The sequence below is a fragment of the Stegostoma tigrinum genome, chromosome 11 (assembly GCF_030684315.1).
Source record: "Stegostoma tigrinum isolate sSteTig4 chromosome 11, sSteTig4.hap1, whole genome shotgun sequence".
NCBI classification, from domain to species: domain Eukaryota; kingdom Metazoa; phylum Chordata; class Chondrichthyes; order Orectolobiformes; family Stegostomatidae; genus Stegostoma; species Stegostoma tigrinum.
In genome coordinates this window covers 29,837,292-29,857,152 of record NC_081364.1, presented here as the reverse complement: position 1 = coordinate 29,857,152, position 19,861 = coordinate 29,837,292, and the positions used below count along the sequence as shown (strand labels likewise).

General features: G+C 40.4%; 1 protein-coding gene across 2 annotated transcripts in view; it reads left to right on the top strand.

Annotated features, from left to right (window-relative positions):
* The window catches only part of chdh (choline dehydrogenase), a 61,284-nt gene that overhangs the window by 36,797 nt on the left and 4,626 nt on the right, over nt 1–19,861 (top strand). For both annotated transcript variants that reach the window (XM_048548148.2, XM_048548149.2), the window contains 4 exons: nt 12,916–13,045; nt 13,169–13,303; nt 13,647–13,789; nt 18,845–18,947. In XM_048548148.2, the coding sequence (XP_048404105.1) occupies nt 12,916–13,045; nt 13,169–13,303; nt 13,647–13,789; nt 18,845–18,947 (511 nt within the window). The remainder of the gene's footprint in view (nt 1–12,915; nt 13,046–13,168; nt 13,304–13,646; nt 13,790–18,844; nt 18,948–19,861) is intronic.

The following is a 19,861-nucleotide window of genomic DNA, read 5'->3' as shown; positions in this document are numbered from 1 at the left end:
AAAGACATTGCTGAACCAGCTGGGTTTCTGTGACAACTGTCAACAGCTTCCTGGTCATCATTTGACTCTTAATTCCAGAGTTTTGTTGCTGGAGTGGGATTCACACCTGGGTTTCCAGAATATTACTTGTTCTCTGGCTTAACAGTCTAGTGATAATACCACCGCCTCCTCCAAACATACCTATAGAAGTTTTTAAAGTCAGTTTTTACGCATTTTGTTTTCCATGCTAAATGTTCTCTTTTTTAATATCTTTCTTCGTCTTTCGCAGAATTCCAAAATCTTTGCAATTCACATGCTTGCCAGTTTTTAACAACATTAAAAGTTTTCTCCTTTGTCTAATATAATCCTTGATTTCTTGCACAGTACTGTATCTAAAATACCCTGTTTCCTTTTGTTCCTCAATGTGCTGCTCTGAGGAAAATATCTTGCATATATTCAAAAAATCCTCTGTGACAATTGTACTAAATAGTTTTACCTATTTACCATAGTCTATTGAAATCTGTCACTGTTACTCTCATCTGTGGTTAACTAATTCATACTGTGATTTGTGCTATCATTGATGCTTGGTAAGCTATGAACGACTCACGTCAAAGTTTTCTGGCTCTTTCTGTCTCTTAGTTCCACCTGAACATATTCTGCATCTTAAACTTCAGAACTTGGGTCGTATCTTTAAAAGTGCCTGTTGTAATTAACGAAGCTACTCCTTCACCATTACTCAGCTTACTGTTCTTCCTGAATGTTATGTACCCTTAGATATTCATGCCTCAGCCTTGATTTCCTGGTAGCCATGTCTCTGAAATAAGTATGAGTGTGTAGAAATCAATTTCTATTTCAGCTGTCAATTCATGTGAGTTATTGTGCATACTATTGATGTTCAGATGCAGAGTTGTTAAGTCAGTTTTTTAAAGCTGTTTTTGTTACCTCTGGTCTTTTTTGCTGACACGCTGTTATGTTTGCAGTCATTGGCCCTTCCTAACATCTTCTGATTATTTTTACCTTTATTGCTACTTTTATCTATAGCCATGACTTTAATTTGTCCAGTCTTCCCCTTCATAATTCCTTACTCTTTCTATTTCGTTAAAGCCCCCTTTACTTCCTTAGCTTTATCACTCATTAACACACTACCCTCAGCATAGTTGAATTGAAATCCATCCCAACAGTACAGCTCCATCTTTCCAAAACTGTGGTGTCAGTGTCTCTCAACTTGGAGTCCACTTCTCCCACATCTGTCTTTGAGTAATGCACTCAATTCAATAACCTTCTTTACCTCATCTCACTGAGCCTGTGGCTCAGGTATTAATATCCCTCCTGATAGTAATACTGGTCAAGTCAGATCCCAGAGGGAAAAACCAGAAGTTTTACTTTTGGAATTTGTTTACCATAATGGTCAGTTACTGAGCATGTTCATGAGAAGCTACTGATGTACTTGTTAAAAAAGAATATCCAGGTTTGCTGCACTTAAAAGAAAATAAAATGAATTCTTTTATGCTAGATAAAAACTAGTTGAAGCAAACTTATTACAAATATCAGAAGCAAAGATTCAACCCTTTTAACCCACCCTTACAGATATACAAACTTCTGTGAAGGGTCAACAAACAGGAAGCTCGAAGAACACAGGAAGCCAGGCATCATCTGGAGGGAAGGAGAAGACAATGTCTCGGGCATTAGCCTTCTGCAGGACTGGATGCGGGGAGAGGGGGAGCTGCAGATAAAGACAGGCGGAGTGGGGGAGGGTAGCAGAATGGTGGTAATAGGTGACATTCCACTCCCAAACATCCCGGATGTCCGCCTTTTTCTCACAAAATTCTTTATCCCCCCCGTCATCCAGAAAGCCCTCTACTGCGCCCCCTCCATTCCCTGCTCGACAGCTCTAAACCACCCTCCCTCTCCAAACATAATAAAGGTAGGGCCCCCCAGGTCCTCACTTTCCACTCGACCAGCCTCTGCATCCAGTGTATCATCCTCGGATACTTCTGCCAATTCCAATATGACCCCACCATCTAGAGCATCTTCCACTCCCCACCTGTCTCAGCCTTCTGCATTGACCATTCCCTTCACCACTCCTTAATTCACACCATACTCCTCACCAACCACTCCAACTTGCCCAATCCTTTCCCTGTAACCGTAAAGATGCAACACCTGCCCACACACCACCTCTCTCACCTCCATCCAGGGCCCTAAACGGTACTTCCAGATGAAACAATTGCTGCAACCTAGTCTGCTGCATCCAGTGCTTCCGATGTGGTCTTTTCTACATCAGTGAGACCAAATGTAGTCAAGGTAACCATTTCGCTGAGTATCTTCACCTGGCTCAAAACATCCAGCCTAATATCCAGGTTATTGCCCATTTCAACCCCCACTCCCCGACACGTCCATCCTTGTCCATCTCCAGTGTCGCAGTGAATCAGATTGCGAATTTGAGGAACAACACCGTATCTTCTGCCTGGACACCTTAGAGCCCAGTGCATTTAAGATTGAGTTGTCTAATTTCAAATAACCTTTCATCCAGTCCTAAAGAAGGGTCAAACCTGAAGTGTGGATTTCTCCTTTCCTCCAGATGCTGCCTGGCTTGTGATATTCTTCCAGCCTCTTGTTTGTCTACCTTAGATTCTAGCATCTGCAATTTTTTTGTCTCTAATTCAGTGAAGGGTCACCCTGTTTCTCCTTGATAGCTCCTTATTAAATGGGCGTTATTGAAATTGATTTTGGCAAACTCCTGCATTCACTGTCATTAACTGTTTCTTTAGTTAATTCTCTTCCTGAACCCCTTAAACAACAGCTAACACAGCTCATTTATTTCTAAAAATGTGTTCCCTAAACCCACTGCTCAATTTTCTGTTTATGGAACTTCTTTCTTACTGATATTAATACAAACAGTAAGGACTTTTGTTTCTTCTGCCTGCTCTGGTTTGGAGACAGCTATTTTTAATTCTATTTCCCTTTCCATTACTCGTTTTATATTTCTCTTCTCTTGTCCATTCAACTTTTCTTACATCCATCTTTCTTTCTATTTATCTCTTGTCTTTTCCTCTTGTTTTCTTCTGATTTCAGTTCGAATATTTTCCTTCATTTCTAACCAAATTTGCTCTAATTGTAGTGATGGCACATGAATTTCATTTTTCCTGCCTTTTAATTTTAATCATTCAATGAGCAATTCAAGTATCTTATCTATACAAGATCTCGCTTTAATTTCTGCCATCAATTTGTCCTCTACCTCTGTCTGTGTAGCCTTAGCCAAGGATTTAAAATAATTCACTGTTGCATTTTATTTTCCTGGAAAAGTCTTAACAACAGTAAATGCCATTCTGAAAAATCAATCTGTGGGACATACGTCACAACAATTCGCCAGGTATTTTCCATTCGATACTTCGATTTACTTATTTTCAAAGATTGACAAATTCCTTTTAAATTCAATAAATTTCAATCCCAAAGGAGCTCTAGTTTGTTATGATCCCAGCTAGTGATAATACAGAGAATTCAAATCCAAAACTGAAGAACTAGCAAGAACTGCAGATTCCGGAGTCAGAGATAACTCCGTGTAGAGCTGGAGGAACACAGTAGACCAGGCAGCATCAGCCCTAGCCCCAGCCCCATCCCTTCTCTGTCTATTTATTTCCCAGTTCCTTGCCCCCTCCCCGCTTCTGAAGAAGGGTCCCGACCCAAGATCCAAAACTGAAGCCTGGTTAAATAGACCCTAAGTTTTATTTTGTAATTTTTATATATCGTTGTAGTCAGTCACTGAACATATTCACAAGAGGCTTCCAATGTACTTTAATAAAAAAAATTTAATAAAAAAAATCTTTCACATTGTACAAAAAGAGTTGAAATAATCTTATTACACATATCAGAGGTATAGATTCCCACCTTTTTGCCTTCAAAAATAATGTTTCAGAAGGTCAAATGTCAATAAAGCATCACCCTGTTTCCATTTTAAATTTCTTTTCAATGAGTATGCCTGCAATTGTTTTCTGTTTGGTAAACTTCTGCATTCACTCATTTTTGTTTTAGTTTATGACTCTTGCTGAGAATCTTAACCAAACTAATAATATAGCTTACTAATTTCTTTAAAAAAGGGGTTCCCGAAACTCTTCCGGGGCTTTCTGTTTCTGGAGATTTCTATTATTGACATTAATCTGCACAGAATTTATTTTCTTCTCCCCGGCCTGTTTTGGAGATTGCTAAGCTGCACTGCTGCTATTGTAGGTCCTTTGCTTTCTGTATGAGCTACTTATCTCTCTCTGAAAAAACCTCCATACTCAACAACCTTCTGGGTATTTCTGCCATTCTAAAAACACATTTTTTCTCTCCCTTATCATGGTCCACATGACACTTAACAATTCACTTCCGTAGATTGAAAAGCCTCATTTAAAAGTATATGAACAGATTTTCTGACAACCCAGAATCACTCTGAATTCAAAACTGAAACCAAAATGATGACTCTTCCTTAGTTTTTTTTAATCTAGACAAACCAAATGAAACTTAAACTAAACATGGTTCTGTCCACTTTAGAACTTAAATTTCTAAATAATATGAACTTTGAACCATGAACCTTGAATCATGAACTTTCTTAACACAGCAATCATCAGACATTGTTTCAGAGATAGCAAGAACTGCAGATGCTGGAGATTCTGAGATAACAAGGTGTAGAGCTGGATGAACACAGCAGGCCAAGCAGCATCAGAGGAGCAGGAAGGCTGACATTTTGGGCCTAGACGCTTCTTCAGAAAATGGGTCTAGGCCCGAAATGTCAGCCTTCGTGCTGCTCTGATGCTGCTTGGCCTGCTGTGTTCATCCAGCTCTACACCTTGTTATCTCAGTCATCCAGAGATTATTGATTTTGAGGCTCTGCCTTTGAGTTGCTCCTCAAACTGCCCTTGCATGAACGTCCTCCTTAGTCTTACCCAAGACATGGTAACAACTTGGACCCTGACAACTGGATTCTCGCCGTCCCATGTAGTGTCCTCACCTACCCTGCACAAATACCCTGAACCCTAGTACTGGACCGGCAACACGGTCATCTTTTAGGCTCTAACTCTTAAGTGTAGAGAATAGTTTCTACCGTCCTGTCTGTATTGTTTCTTACCACCAGTACTTTTCTTTTAACGTTACTGTTTGAATGGTTTTCTGCACCACCATCCCATGATGTGCCAACTCATCTGTACTATAGCCTTCACTTTTGTCCATGCCAGCTACAAGAATATTGAATCTGTTGGACAGTTGCAAGGGTTGAGACTCCTTACTTCCAGCTTCTTGTCTCCCTTGCCTACCTGACTCACAGTCACACCCTCCTACCTCTGGTTATTGACAAAATCAAACAAAGCTAACCTAATGGATGTGACTGAATTATGGAACAAAAAGGCAGGTAACTTGTCTCTTCCTATGTTTGAAATTTAGCTTCCAGCTCAGAAACTTTGAGTTGAAGCTCCTTCAGCTGCAAACATTTGTCTGCAATGTGGTTGCCATGGATTGCTATGGCGTCTAGTAACTCCTATATGCTGCAATCATGTCACATCATCTCTCCTGCCTTATTTGCTGTGTTATTTAAATTTGTACATATATTTCAGTTAGGTTATAGTTCCTCTCAACTAGCTTCTGACTTTACACTGTACACTGAAGCAGCACTCAAAGTCGTTTTGGACAAGAACTACGGCACGGTGGCTCAGTGGCTAAAACTGCTCCCTCAAAGCACCAGGGACCGAGGTTCGATTCCACTCTTGGGTGACTGTCTGTAAGAAGTTTACACATGCTCCCCGTGTCTGCATGGGATTCCTCTGGGTACTCCAGTTTCCACCCATAGTCCAAAGACTTGCAGGCTATCTGGATTGGCATGCTAGCTTTCCCATAGTGTACATTGGGTGGGTTATAGGGATGGGTCTGGGTGGGATGCTCTGAGGGTCATTGTGGACTTGTTGGGCTAAAGGGCCTGTTTCCATACTGAAGGGATTCTATGAGATACTTCTCATTTCTCTTTCATTTTACCTTCTTTTAATATGTGCCAAGATCTAAAATATAGGAAGATAAAATAGTTCCAGGGATTTTTGTTCACTCCTTATCTATCACTGCATAGTGAAAGTATAAATTTGCATTATTATAGTGTCTCATTTGTTTTTGTGTTTCTTCCAATTCATGAATGAAGAGTCATTGTTTTGTAATGACCATGTAACAATTTGTTTTCCAAACGATATGTAGATCACTGGAATGTTTATGGAAATTCCTTGTTTATTCAGATATAAAAAATAATGTTGATGTATTACTTTTTCATGGAATTCCTAATAGAAAATCATCTTTGCTTGATTTGCGGTGGGCAGGATTTTCCTCTGCCAAGAAGTGGCAAGAAAGGCAAATGACTGGTTGAGTTAGTACTGGTGAGGTAGCTGCTCCTTCCTACCTCAGCTATGAAGTTCTGGGCAGGAAGAGCCATGGGAGATGTTCCTGATCTGCAACAAACAACGATTCTTAGGTGATCATTTAAAGACCATTTAAGGGCCTCGACCACTAACTGGTCTAGTTACCTGACTTACCAATAGGCCAGAGGAATGGCTGCTTTCCTGATAGAGAAACCAGGACAGCTTATGTGTCAGGTTGGGACAAGAAGGTCCCCTATTTGCCTAAATCTGTGAGAAGTTGAAGGTACTGATGAGGGGAAGGAGTGTGGCTGCTGAAATATACTCCCTATCCTTGATTCTGACTATATGTCGCACTGTGAATGGCCTCCAGTGAAGCTGTCCACTCACTGTGGCAGCTGGTCTCTGATCCTGGCTGAACAGGATTTCATTGATAAGGCTTCTAATAGACAGAGAAACTAGCTGCACAGCACTTGAGTGTGGATGGTTGGACCTTGATCTGGTTGGCTTCCTCAGTAGCAGGATTGGGCAATTGTGGGAAGGATTAGCTGCTAATAAAGACATCATCCCACACCTTGTGCAGTCAGCACTAAGTCTCAGCCATAACTTTAAAATTTCCCACTTATCTGTTGTTAGATATATTTTAATCAACCTGTACGGGGATGTTATTTTACACCACTGGAGCAGGTGTGACTTGAATCCAGGTCTCCTAGTTCAGAGATAGAGACACTAAGACTACACCTAGAGAGCTTACTTAGCTGTTAATGATTGGCTTGATACACAGTTCACCTGCATTTTTGCAAGTGCAGCTAAGGACAAGCAATGAATGCTGGCCCAGCCAGTGATGTCCACATCACACAAGTACATAAAAGGTAAAATTTCACACCTTTTAGGAGATGCAGATGGTCCCAGATTTATGGATGTCCAGCCACAAACATGATCCCATACACGAGTGTAATTTCAAAGACCCGACAGAGAAACGTTTCCTACACTTATGAACAGCTGCTTTAAATTGCCCTGCATTGTGTTCTGACTTGTGCACACATCAACTCCCAAATGAACTCCAGAATGGAACCCGTTCACAATCCAGAGGCTGCCTGTTTTAATTTTACAACCAAAGTGAATTGTCTCACCCTTCCTTACATCAGAGTCTAGCTGACATCTTGTTGCCCACTCACTTAAACTGGCAGCATCTCTTTGCAGCCTGTCTGCATCCTTCTCTTGCAAATGGCTAAATCAGTTTCATATACATACGTAGAACCGTTTGTGATGTACCCTAGGCAGGAGCTGGGCCAGAACAATTTTGTAATGTGTACTTTAGGGTAGCATGGTGGCTCAGTGGTTAGCGCTGCTGCCTCACAGCACCAGGAACCCGGGGTCAATTCCACCTTTGGGTGTCTGTCTGCGTGGAGTTGCACATTCTCCCTGTGTCTGTGTGGGTTTCCTCCGGGTGCTCTGGTTTCCTCCCACAGTCCAAAGACATGCAGGCTAGGTGGATTGGCATGCTAAATTGCCCATAGTGTTCAGGGATGTATAGATTAGGGGGATTGGTCTGGGTGCGATGCTCTGAGGGTCACCGTGGACTTGTTAGGCCAAAGGGTCTGTTTCCACACTGTAGGGATTCTATGAAAAAAATACATACACTAAGATCCACATTGCCTGCCCCCAGTCCTCAATCCTCAGTGGAATTCAACTTGTCCAAGCATGTTTTTGCTCCTGTCTTTTCGAGTATCTTCAACACTTTGAAGTTGGGAGGAGTAGAAAGTTAATGTCATTGTATTCATTTTATGATGTGAACAGGTGTAGTGTGAGGCAATTTCAGGTAATAATGTTCAGCAGCCCAAAGAATGCCTGAGCAAAGATCAATTCAATATTGGGTCATGAGTTTATTCCGACATCTGCAGCAGCCACAGATGCATTTTTCTAACCTATCTTTCCAAATCAACCTGTTCAAAAATATTATACACTTGTGGAGCGGATGTGATATGAACCTAGGCATGTCAGTCTGGAGTAGGGACACTACCATTGCACCACAAGAATGCCCTTAAAAATGGCAATTTCCATCCTTAAAGGACATTAATGTACCACATGGGTTTTCCCCCCAAAAATCAACAATCAGTCACAGATATTAGGTCATTCCTTAGCTAAAACACTTGATCAGGAGAAATTGGGCTGGTCTAAGCAGAGATGTCAGGCCTCCTCCTCTTGGGTTTGCATGAATGCTGCCTAGCAAATAGCTGCAGCAAAATAATGAGTCAATCAGAAGAAGCAGGAATCCTGCCCATGGAGAAATGATAGATGATAGGAGGCTGCTTTGCTGACGTGCAATACTTAAATTTGAGCCTATTTTTGACCACCTGGTGGAGTGGATACTCCATGTTCTTCTGATACTGAAAAACATGCCTTAAGGAACATTCACACCTGAATCATCATCTCATAAATGCCATTTCTTCTCAAGTATATGTGGTCCTGTTGAATTTGTGTATACTTTTTACACAACAGGATAGACGTAGAAAAATCTACTTATGTGTGAGCCCAAATCATGTGGCATTAATATAAGCAGAGGTAATTCAGAAGAAACTTCTATATGCAGGGTGTGCTTAGGATAGAACTTGTTGTCGTATTGGCTAATAATTGTTAACAGTTCTCTGCCTTCAGTTTCTGTAGCATTCCTTTACATCCATTTGCTCCCGAACCATTCTCTTGGCCACAGGTCAAGTCCCAGGGGACTGGAAAATAGCCAGTGTTGTCCCATTGTTTAAGAAGGGTAACAGGAATAATCTTGGAAAGCACAGGCATGTGAGTCTCACGTTGGTGGTAGGGAAATTATTGGAAAAGATTCTCAGAAACAAGATCTATATCCATTTAGAAGCACACGCACCTATCAATTGGTTTTGTGTGGCGGAGGTCATGCTTCACTAACTTGATCAAGTTTTTAGAGGAGGTGATGAAGATGATTAATGAAGGAAAAGCGGTTGATGTTGTTTACATAGACTTCAGTAAAGCCTTTGACAAGGCTCCTCATGGCAAGCTGGAACAAAAGGTGAAGTTCCATGACATCAGGAGTGAGCTGACAAGATGGATTCAGAACTGGATTAGTCATAGGAGACAGAGGGTAGCGATGGAAGGATGCTTTTTGGAATGGAGGGTTGTGACTAGTGGTGTTCCATAGGGATTAGGGCTGGGATCTCTGCTATTCATGATCTACATAAATGACTTGGATGAAAAAGTAGCTGACCTAAATAGTCAGTTTGTGGACGATACGAAGATTGGTGAAGTTGCAGATAGTGCGGATGATTGCCAGAGGATATAGTTGGATACAGATCAGTTGGAGGCATGAGCTGACAAACGGTATATAGGGTTTAATCCAGGAAAATGTGAGGCGACGCATTTCGGAAGGTTCAAGTACAGGTGGAAATTATACAGTGAATAGTAGAACCCTTTGGAGTATTGATGTGCAGAGAGTATGGACGTCTACAGATCTCTGAAGGTGGCATCGCAGGTAGGTAAGGTAGTAAAAAAAGGCTTAAAGCATGATTGCTTTCACTGAAAGGAGTATTGAGTGTTAGGATCCTTAGACAAGTTATACTGCAGCTTTATAGAACTCTAGTTAGGCCACACTTGGAATATCGCATACAGTTCTGGTCACTGCAATACCAGAGGGATGTGGATGCATTAGAGAGAGTACAGAAAAGGTTTACCAGGATGTTGCCTGGTATGGAGGATTTTAGGTATGAAGATAGGTTGGATAGATTGGGTTTGTTTTCACTGGAACACAGGAGGTTGAAGTGACCTGATTGATGTTTATGAATGGTATGGATTGTGTGGAAAGTATGAGACTTTTTCTCAGAGTGGAGTGGTCAATTACTAGGGGACACAGATTCAAGGTGCGGTGGGGGTGGGGTGGGGGGGGTGGGGGTAAATTTTAAACAGTTGTGCGAAGCAAGTTTTTCCACACAAAGGGTGGTGAGAGCCTGGAACGCATTGCCAGAGGAGGCGGTGGAGGCAGACACAACAGCAGCATTCAAGGAGCATCTGGACGAATAAATGAATAGAAAGGGAATGGAGGAATACGGATCCTGTAAGTGAAGACAATAGCAAGTTTTGAGAACATTTGTAGCTCAGGTTGAGGTTCTGGATGCAAGTCTGCTCGCTGAGCTGGAAGGTTCGCTTTCAGACGTTTCGTCACCATTCTAGGTAACATCATCAGTGAGCCTCCAGTGGTTACGCAAGTAATGACATCACCAACCCAAGGAAACCTAAACAGATAAATAGAAAGCGGGACATAACACCAGCGCTTCACCGGATGCTCACTGATGATGTTACCTAGAATGGTGACGAAACGTCTGAAAACTAACCTTCCAGCTCAGCGAGCAAACTCACATCCAGTGAAGACAATGTTAGTATGGAAGAGCAAAATGCGCCAATGCAGGCTCTGAGGGCTGAAGGTCCTGTTCCAATGCTGTGTTATTCTTTGTTCTTTTCTTTGCATTCCATGAAGATCTATCTTTGTCCTTTGCTCATTTCTCATCAGTATACTGTTCCTTTGTGTTTTCATGCAAGAGCACATTATTGGTTTCCACATGTGCAGTACAGACACTCAGCATGACTTAACGCCAGCTCTCTTGACCACTCATCATAAATTGCTGCTCTGTTAAATGAAGCCATTATCTTCAGCCACTGGTATGAACATTGTTTTCTGCTTTGGACTCACTGTCCGAGGCTGCACCAGACTATTTGTCATGTTGGTGTTATATATGATTCCAAGCAGTATTAACAATTATGTATCTGCATAATCACTATAACTGCTGATTTCCAATTCTTAACAAAAAAATTGCCAACTCCACGATTGCCCCAGCTCATTTACTGATGAAACCCTCATGCACATTTGTTGTCTTTTAGGCTTGACTACAACATTGCATTCCTGGCTAACTTCTCATATTTTAACCTCTGTAAATTTAAGATCACCCAAAACTGCTTCCCAAGTCCTTACTCACACCAACTTTCATTTACCTGTCACTCCTGTGCTCAATTGGCTGCTGACTGAACAACACTTAAGTTTTAAAATTTTCAAACTTAAACCTGAACAGCAAAAGTGTGTGTTGAAGAATATGCCTCATTCTGATAAACTGGGAATTATTTAAGGTAGTGTTTGGGAGGATTGCTTTGGTAAGATGTTGTGAACTGTTGTTAAAATCCAGCCATGTTTCAAGAATATTTCCAACATCTCAATGTGATTTCAACTTAACAGAAAAACAAATCCAGGTCTTAGAAGCTGTCAGGGTCAAATTTAAATTATCTTTTTGTTTATGGCTATCGCTATTCAAGGTCTGGCTTTTAAGATAGATGTTACTTTTTGTGTCTTCTCTAAAATGCAATCACAGAAGAAAATAATTGAAGATAGAATTATGAGCACTTGCAGTGTTTTCATGTTTTCAAAATAAATTGTAATTACTGTAGTCTGTGTTGCAAAGGATTACTTAGTCTTCCTTGCACACCTTCTCTAATTATTATTGGAATCTTGAGAACTTACAATGGGTATTCATCAAGTAAGCTACTTCAATCAAAGACTGTAAACAGTCTTCTATTGTGAACTCAACTCCACGCATTCAATCTCTGAAATAACTCCGTAGCCTTAAAACTATTCTATATGTCAATGGTGTCTTCATGTCATTTGCAAAAAACATTCTCTCCACTCTCTCCAATATTTAATCATCTCAACAGCCTAAATTTCGGTATTAAGGGATATGAGCCAAATGCAGTAGTTGGAGTTAGGCCACAGATCCACCATGATCACATTGAATAGTGGAACAGGTTTGAGGGGTTGAATGGCTTGCTGCTGATTATATGTTTGGTACTTATGATTTACTTGCCTCCACAGTGGGGAAATGAAACGCAGACTGGATGACTGCTTTGCGGAATACTTATGCTCTGTCTGTAAAAATGATCCCAAGCTTACAGTTACTGCCACTTCAACAAAGAAGTGTTCCCATGCCAATATTTCTGCCTCAGTTTGCTGCAGTGCTCTAGTGAGGATCAACACAAGCTGGAGGACTGCACCTCATCTTTTGCATAGGTACCTTCCGGCCTTCAGGTTTCAACGTTTGAGTTTCAAGATTTCAGTATAATTTTTTCCATGTTTGTTAACAAACCCCACGTGCCTCGGTCCTGTTTTGTACGGATTGCTTCCAGCATAGCCAACATTTCAACCATTTACACTTCCTGTTAACATCCCATCAAACATTAATTGCTCCCCCAGGTTATTATCAGTAATTTCTTTGTTTGCCTATCCCTTTATTTGCCCTCTCTGTATCTCTATCTCTCTGGGCACTGTCGCCATGTGCAACATTCAGCCCCTATGCCACCAACCCCATCATCAGCATAAATGTCACTGTTTCCCAGCAATTGTCAGTTCTGATGAAGGGTCACTGGACTCAAAATTTTGACTTTGTTTCTTTCTACAGATGCTGCCAGACCTGCTGAGTTTCTCGAGCACTTCTTGTTTCGGTGAAGTAATGTTGTGAATTCAGGTTTCTGGTAATAATTGATTAGTTTATGTTTATCTTTGTAGGTCTATGCCAAGAAAGAAGTGATCCTAAGTGGAGGCTCAATTAACTCACCCCAGCTTCTTATGTTATCTGGCATTGGTAATGCAGATGACCTTAAAGCATTGGGAATTCCTGTTGTTTGCCACCGTCCTGGTAATAATTTAAGCATTCAGAAAGAAACGAAGTATTAATTCAGTTAATGTGATCCAGTTTGTGCTCTGATATTGTTGTATTTGGGTAATTAAAGTGTTTTTAATTAAACTGCCTTATTCTTAGGTGTGGGCCAGAATCTGCAAGACCATCTAGAATTGTATGTACAACAACAGTGCACTGAACCTATTACTCTGTACCAATCTCAAAAACCATTCAAGATGATCAAGATTGGCCTGGAATGGCTTTGGAAATTCACAGGTAGAATTTTGTTACCTTCTAGTAATTTGGACCTTGAAATAAACATCAATACTTCAGGATCATAGTAGGTCAGCTAACCCAATGAGATTATTTTATAATTCAGTGTCCCAATAGCAATCCCAGAATGGAGCAACCCATCAACAATAATAATCAATGTTTCAGCATTCAAAATCTTCAAGACCCAGCTTTAAATTTTCAATTAATTTTTTTCATTATCAGAGTTACCGTACCAGCAAGTCATGTGGGTTTTGTTAGTACTATCTGTTTAAATTCCTGTCTTTATATGACGGCCTGTTTTTTGTCACTGAATGAAATAAATTTTTAATGCAACTGTTTTCTTCAGGTGAAGCTGCGACTGCTCACTTGGAAACTGGTGGGTTTATCAGAAGTCATCCTGGGGCAACTCATCCTGATATTCAGTTCCATTTTTTGCCATCACAGGTGATAGATCATGGACGTGTCACACCTAACATGGAGGCTTTTCAGGTGAGCTCTTAATGCGTGTGAATGTTCTTAACTACTGAAAGGCTGTAAGTTGAAGTAAGGATATATAAATTTCCATTGAAAATCTGACCTATTTTTATTTCAGTTGATACTGATAATATCACATTGTATTTTACAAAATACCGTCATTTTATGAATCTAGAAATTTAGCAGTGGCAACATTACAATGATCTTTTATGTAATTAGGTATGTAATTTTAAAGTGACTGGAATAATTGTTAGCCAAATTTTATTGAGCCTTTAGCAGTTACAGCAATGATAAATAAAAATAAGAAAGCAATGATTTGAATTTAGTTCAAAACCACCATGAACTGCTTGAAATTTTCCATCATAACCTCTGACTGTTGTATACAACAGGCTAACATGTTTTCTTATATTCATGATTTTATCAACTACCTTAGTAATGTCATTATATATTGTATACATCTTGCAAATATCAATATGAGCTTTGTGCACGCTAACTTTAGACAAAATATACAAACCACTTTTTAACAATACGTTTAAAAGTACTATTAAAAAATTATTTCTTCAAAACTAACTGGTAGCACTTAAAAGGAAGTTGAGATGATATTCTTTAGGTAATGACTAAATTTATGCTATTCTTTGTTTGATATTAATAGCAGTGATTGGTGTATATTTTTACTGTTGAATTATTAATTTTTTAAGAGGAAAATGGTGTGAATATTTGTTCCATGGTGAAATGGTCTATTTTTTCCCTCCCCATTGTGTACTTAGTTCTTCTTAAACTGTCACCAGATCTTTCTTTCAGAGATAGTAGGAACTGCAGATGCTGGAGAATCTGAAATAACAAGGTGTAGAGCTGGATGAACCCAGCGGGCCAAGCAGCATCAGAGGAGCAGGATTTCCATTTCTGAAAAAGGGTCTAGGCCTGAAACTTCAGTCTTCCTCCTCCTCTGATGCTGCTTGGCCTGCTGTGTTCATCCAGCTCTACACCTTGTTATACTATATCTTTCTTGCTATCCACATTAGAATTTTGAAAATGTTGTTTAATGTGTTGAAGTCCAGGGCGAAAGTGATGGTGCATTTTGTGGCAGTATAGACATTCAATTTAGTAATTCTGCAAGTTCTGATTAAGTTGATAATGTTAACTGGCTGATATAAATGCTTCTCGACAGAAAGAACAAGCAAAGTCTGTTTTTAGCTTTAATGTTCTTGCACACTTATTTCTAAGAACTCTTATAAGTAGAATTGGAAAGATATTAGGCAATTTGTATGACCTATTTATTAACCTAGAAATATTTTAGGAAGATTGTAAGCAAGCAAATTATAAGTTTATATATTGTGATGTACATTATGATCAGAACCTTGCATTTTCTTTTGTGATATAGATAGATTGTTTTCCATGACTAGTGACTCTAGAATCATAGGGAACATTGGAACATGAGTACTCCATTCAACCCCTTGAGCCTGTTCCACCATTCAATGAGATCATGGCTGCTCTGTGGCCTAACTCAGTATGCCTGCTTTTCGCCCATATCCCTTAATATCTTCGCTTAAAAGAAATTATCTACTTCAGATTTAAAATTAACAACTGACCTAGCATGCACTGCCATTTATGGATTAGAATTCCAAACATGTACCACCCTTTCAGTCTAGAATTACTTCCTAACATCACTCCTGAATGGCCTGGCCTTAATTCCTGGGGGCTGTTACTGTTGACCAAAAATTGATATGACTGGTCATATAAATGCAGAGGCTGCAAGAACGGGTCAGAGGCTAGAAATCGTGGATTAAGTAACTCATAAGATTTTAGCGTAGATTTGTAGCTCGGATTGCGGGTGGTTGGCTTGCTAAGCTGGTTCATTGTTCCGCAGATGAAGCATTACCCCACTGGATAACATCATCAGTGCGGCCACCGATGAAGCATGTTGTGTCTTCCTGTCTGTTATTTAATCTCTGGTGTCCGTTGAGCTGTATTACGTCACTTCTGGTTTTCCTTCGCAATGGTGTTGTCCCAATCAAATTGGTGGTTCTCCTTATCCGTGTGGATGGAGATGGGTGAGTATTGGTCATGTCTTTTTGTTGCCAGTTGATGTTTGTGTACCCTTATGGTTAATTTTCTCCCTGTTTGTCACTGGCTTTTCAGGGAATCTTGTATGTGACATTGGTCCTGACCGTAGTGGGTCTTTGGTCCTGGTGAGCAGTTAGCACAGGATTGATGTGGGTTTGTGTGCTACTCTGATGTCCAGTTGTCGTAGGAGTCTTGTGGTCACTTCAGACCACACCAAACTAGAGGCCGCACTCACCACACTACTTTATGTCAGGAACAGATCTGAACTGATCACAAGACTCCTACACCAACTGGGCATCAGAGTAGCGCACTAACCCATATCATCTCTACAATAACTGCTCACCCAAACCAAAAGCCCATTACCCATTATGGACAGGGCCAGTGTCATATACAAGATTCCCTGCAAAGACTGCGACAAACACAAAGGAAATTAACCACAAAGGTTAATTGACAACATCAATTGGCAACAAAAAGACACTACCAATACTCACTCATCTCCATCCACATGGATAAGGAGAACCACCGATTTGATTGGGACAACACCAGGATCCTGGAACAGGCAAAGCAGAGACAAGCACGGGAATTCCTAGAAGCCTGATACTCTTCTAAGAAAGCCATCAATAAACACATAGAGCTCGACCCTGTAAACACTCCATTGCGAAGAAAAACTGGAAGTGAGGTAATCCAGCTCAATGGACACCAAAGTTTAAATAACAGGTTGGAAAACACCACATCATTTCATCAGAGGCTGCGCTGATGATGTTACCCAGCAGGGTAATGAAACGTCTGCAGAACAGTGAACCAGCTTGGCGAGTCAACCAACCACAATAAGTAACTCACCTCCTGACTCCCCAAAGCCTGTCCAAGCCTTCTGCAAGATATAAGCCAAGAGTGTGATGAAATGCTCCCAACTTGCCTGGAATGAATAGAGCTTCAACAACACTTGAGAAGCTTGACATCCAGGACAATGGAACCTGCTTAATTAGCACCACATCATAAATACTCATTCCTGCCACTGCCCATGCTCAAGAGCAGCACTATGTAGCATCCACAAGATGCATTGAAGAAATTTCCTGTGGCTGATTTGATAGTACATTCTAATTTCATGACCACTGACAAGCATTAAGGCAACTATGCTACATGAAACATCACCACCTACAAGTTCCTCTACACCATTCTGAGTTGACAATATTTTGCTGTTCCTCAGTGTCACTGCATCAAAATCCTGGAACTCTTTCCTTCATGGTGGCATCGAGTATATCTACACTATGGGGATTGCAGCAGTTCACGAGGGCAGCCCACCACTACCTCCTCAGAGCACCTAGGGATGGGCAATTAATGCTGGCCCAGCCAGTCACGCCAGTTAATTAAAAAAGACAAACTGCTGAATAACCTTATTGAATAGAGTCATGTAAGGTTAAAAGAAAATACGTATAGTACAGACAACTGCAAAGAATTGTATTACAGATATAATGCTTGTCAGATTACGTTTGGGACTGAATCTTTCTTTAGGGTGAAAATGAATGCAATCATGTGACCTGTTCCAAAATCAACTAAGCAACAGACCTGTGTAGCTTGCCTGTTAAAGTTTAAAGGGAGGTCCAAGTTGTTTGTGGGAAAGAAGGCATAAGATGTTTACCGTGGCAATAATGAGACCAGCGTATATGTTTACTGTGGTTAGAGTGCTCTTTTTCAAAGTCCTGAGAAGGTATTGATCATGTTTGGCTGCAAACAAATATGCTTTAAACTATCCCTTTACTTTCAAGATTAAAGAAAGTTTGTGTCCAGTGAATATCACTAGACTATTACCTTTGAAACAGACTTTGGGAGGAGCAAGAGACCTTGGAAAGCCATTGTAAGAATGCATTGCAAGTTTCTTCTTTAAAAACAAGTCACTGAATTTCTCGGGCAGTGCAGTGTTCCAGGAAAGGGAGAGCAGCTAGAAGCTGAGTATTGCTCCAGCTAACTGTACAAGTATATGGGTGGAAACTTGCAATCAAACGGAAATCTTTGCAGAAGGAATTGACGCAAGGCTGCAAGATTTGCTTAGCTTGTATTAGAAGAAGAATCTGCAGGAAAAAAACCCAGATCTGGGGTTAGTCAGGACCAGGGTGGGCATGGAAAAGGACAGAAGTAAACCCTCAGGAGCTAAGAATCACTTTGGACTAAGTCCAGGAAAATTGCATGACTACTGTGACAATGTAAAGTGCTTGGTCTTAAAGGGTTTATTATATGTAGAGCTTTGCTCACTGAAACATATATGACCTTTTGTTTTATTCTGTTACTTTTGGCCTATTTTAATTTTCTTTTTAAGCTGTCAGTCTCTTTTAGGTAATTGAATGTAACTGATTTGAAAAGTTTATTGAGCCCAACTGTGACAAGAAATGTCAAAGAAGTGACAAACAAGACATTCAAGATAGAACAGCAGAAAATACATGTAATGTTCTGGAGGCTAAAATCAAATTGATCAATGTCAATTAGGTTAACATGGAATAGAAGATTGGATAAAGACAGGAAACTGTTAACAGTTTGCTGCGTGGCCCGTTGATCCTCTGAGCTAAGCAGTAATCTGAAATGCTTCAAACACAAAGAGAAGGGAAGAGAACATTTAAAGGAGCAAAAATGGTTGACTGAATTTAGTTGAAAGCTAATTAGACCTTTACACAAGACTTATCAGACCAGTGGAAAACCTTCCAAGTTTGCTGTTAATATCTAACAGAGATTGTACCAAGATTAAAATTGTCCATGGACTTGGCTCAGTGATTTATCACCAAAGGCTCACCTATTTTGATTTTCATTTTTTCAAGTATTTGGTGTGTTTTATGTTTAAAAGGATGTTTGAAGGTTAGTTTGCCACTGGGCACAGAACCCCTTCTGTGTATTTTTATTGAATCATTATTTCCTTCGCTGACATCTTATCAAAAACATGGCTTACTGTGGAGTACTGTGTACCATCAAGCTGATCTTTTGAGTTCTTCAAAATATTTTATTTCACTCTTTTATCAGGTTCATGTGGGCCCAATGAGACCCACAAGTGTTGGTTGGATGAAGCTCAAGAGTGCAAACCCCACAGACCATCCAATTATTGAACCAAACTACTTATCTACAGGTAGATAGATATATTTTTCTGTTTTCCAGCCACATTAAATTAAAGAGGGAGGTGATGGCCTAGTGGTATTATCACTGGACTGTCAATCTAGAGACCCAGATAACATGCTGGGGATCTGGGTTCAAATCCTGCCATGGCAAACAGTGGAATTTGAATTCAATAAATATCTGGAATTCAGAGTCTAATGATGACCATGAATCATTGCCGATTGTTGGAAAAACCCATCTGGCTCACGAATGTCCTTTAGAGAAGGAAACTGCCATCCTTACGTGGTCTGGCCTACATGTGACTCCAAACTCCATGTGGTTGGCTCTTAATTGTCCAGGGAAGTTAAGGATCAGCAATTAATGCTGCCTAGCCAGTGACGCCCTCATTCCGTAAATGAATTTTTAAAATATCACTATTCTTATACACTTGGTGACATGGCATAAACTATAAATAACCTACTTCTTTTAAAAAGTGGGATTTACTTGAAAATATGAACTATTGTGGTTTTCTCAGCATTGGTCAGCATCAATGACTGGAATTTTTTTAGGCCATGTATGGAAAGGCTGGCTGAATGGTGCGGGAAGGGAGCGGAGGGGTAGTTGGGAAATTGATGTCCTGCCATTGCTGTGCCATTTTTCCAGCAGTGAAAAGCTGATGGAGTGTGGTGACAACTCAGCAAGACCTGGTGGTCAACCAGTAGCCAGGGCTCAGGATGAGGGCCACACTTTGTGCACATCCTGACCCATGAAAAGGTCTTTGGAGATAGCGGCTGCCACTGTGGCATCAATGTTGCCAGTACTGCATGATACCCCTAATTCCAATTGTGATTTCCTTAATTTACCTGAAATCTCTTCAAGGGTGCCCTATCAGTGAAATGAACCTCCTCATACATCTGGATCCTCCAAAATTGCCACTACTGGTAGCAA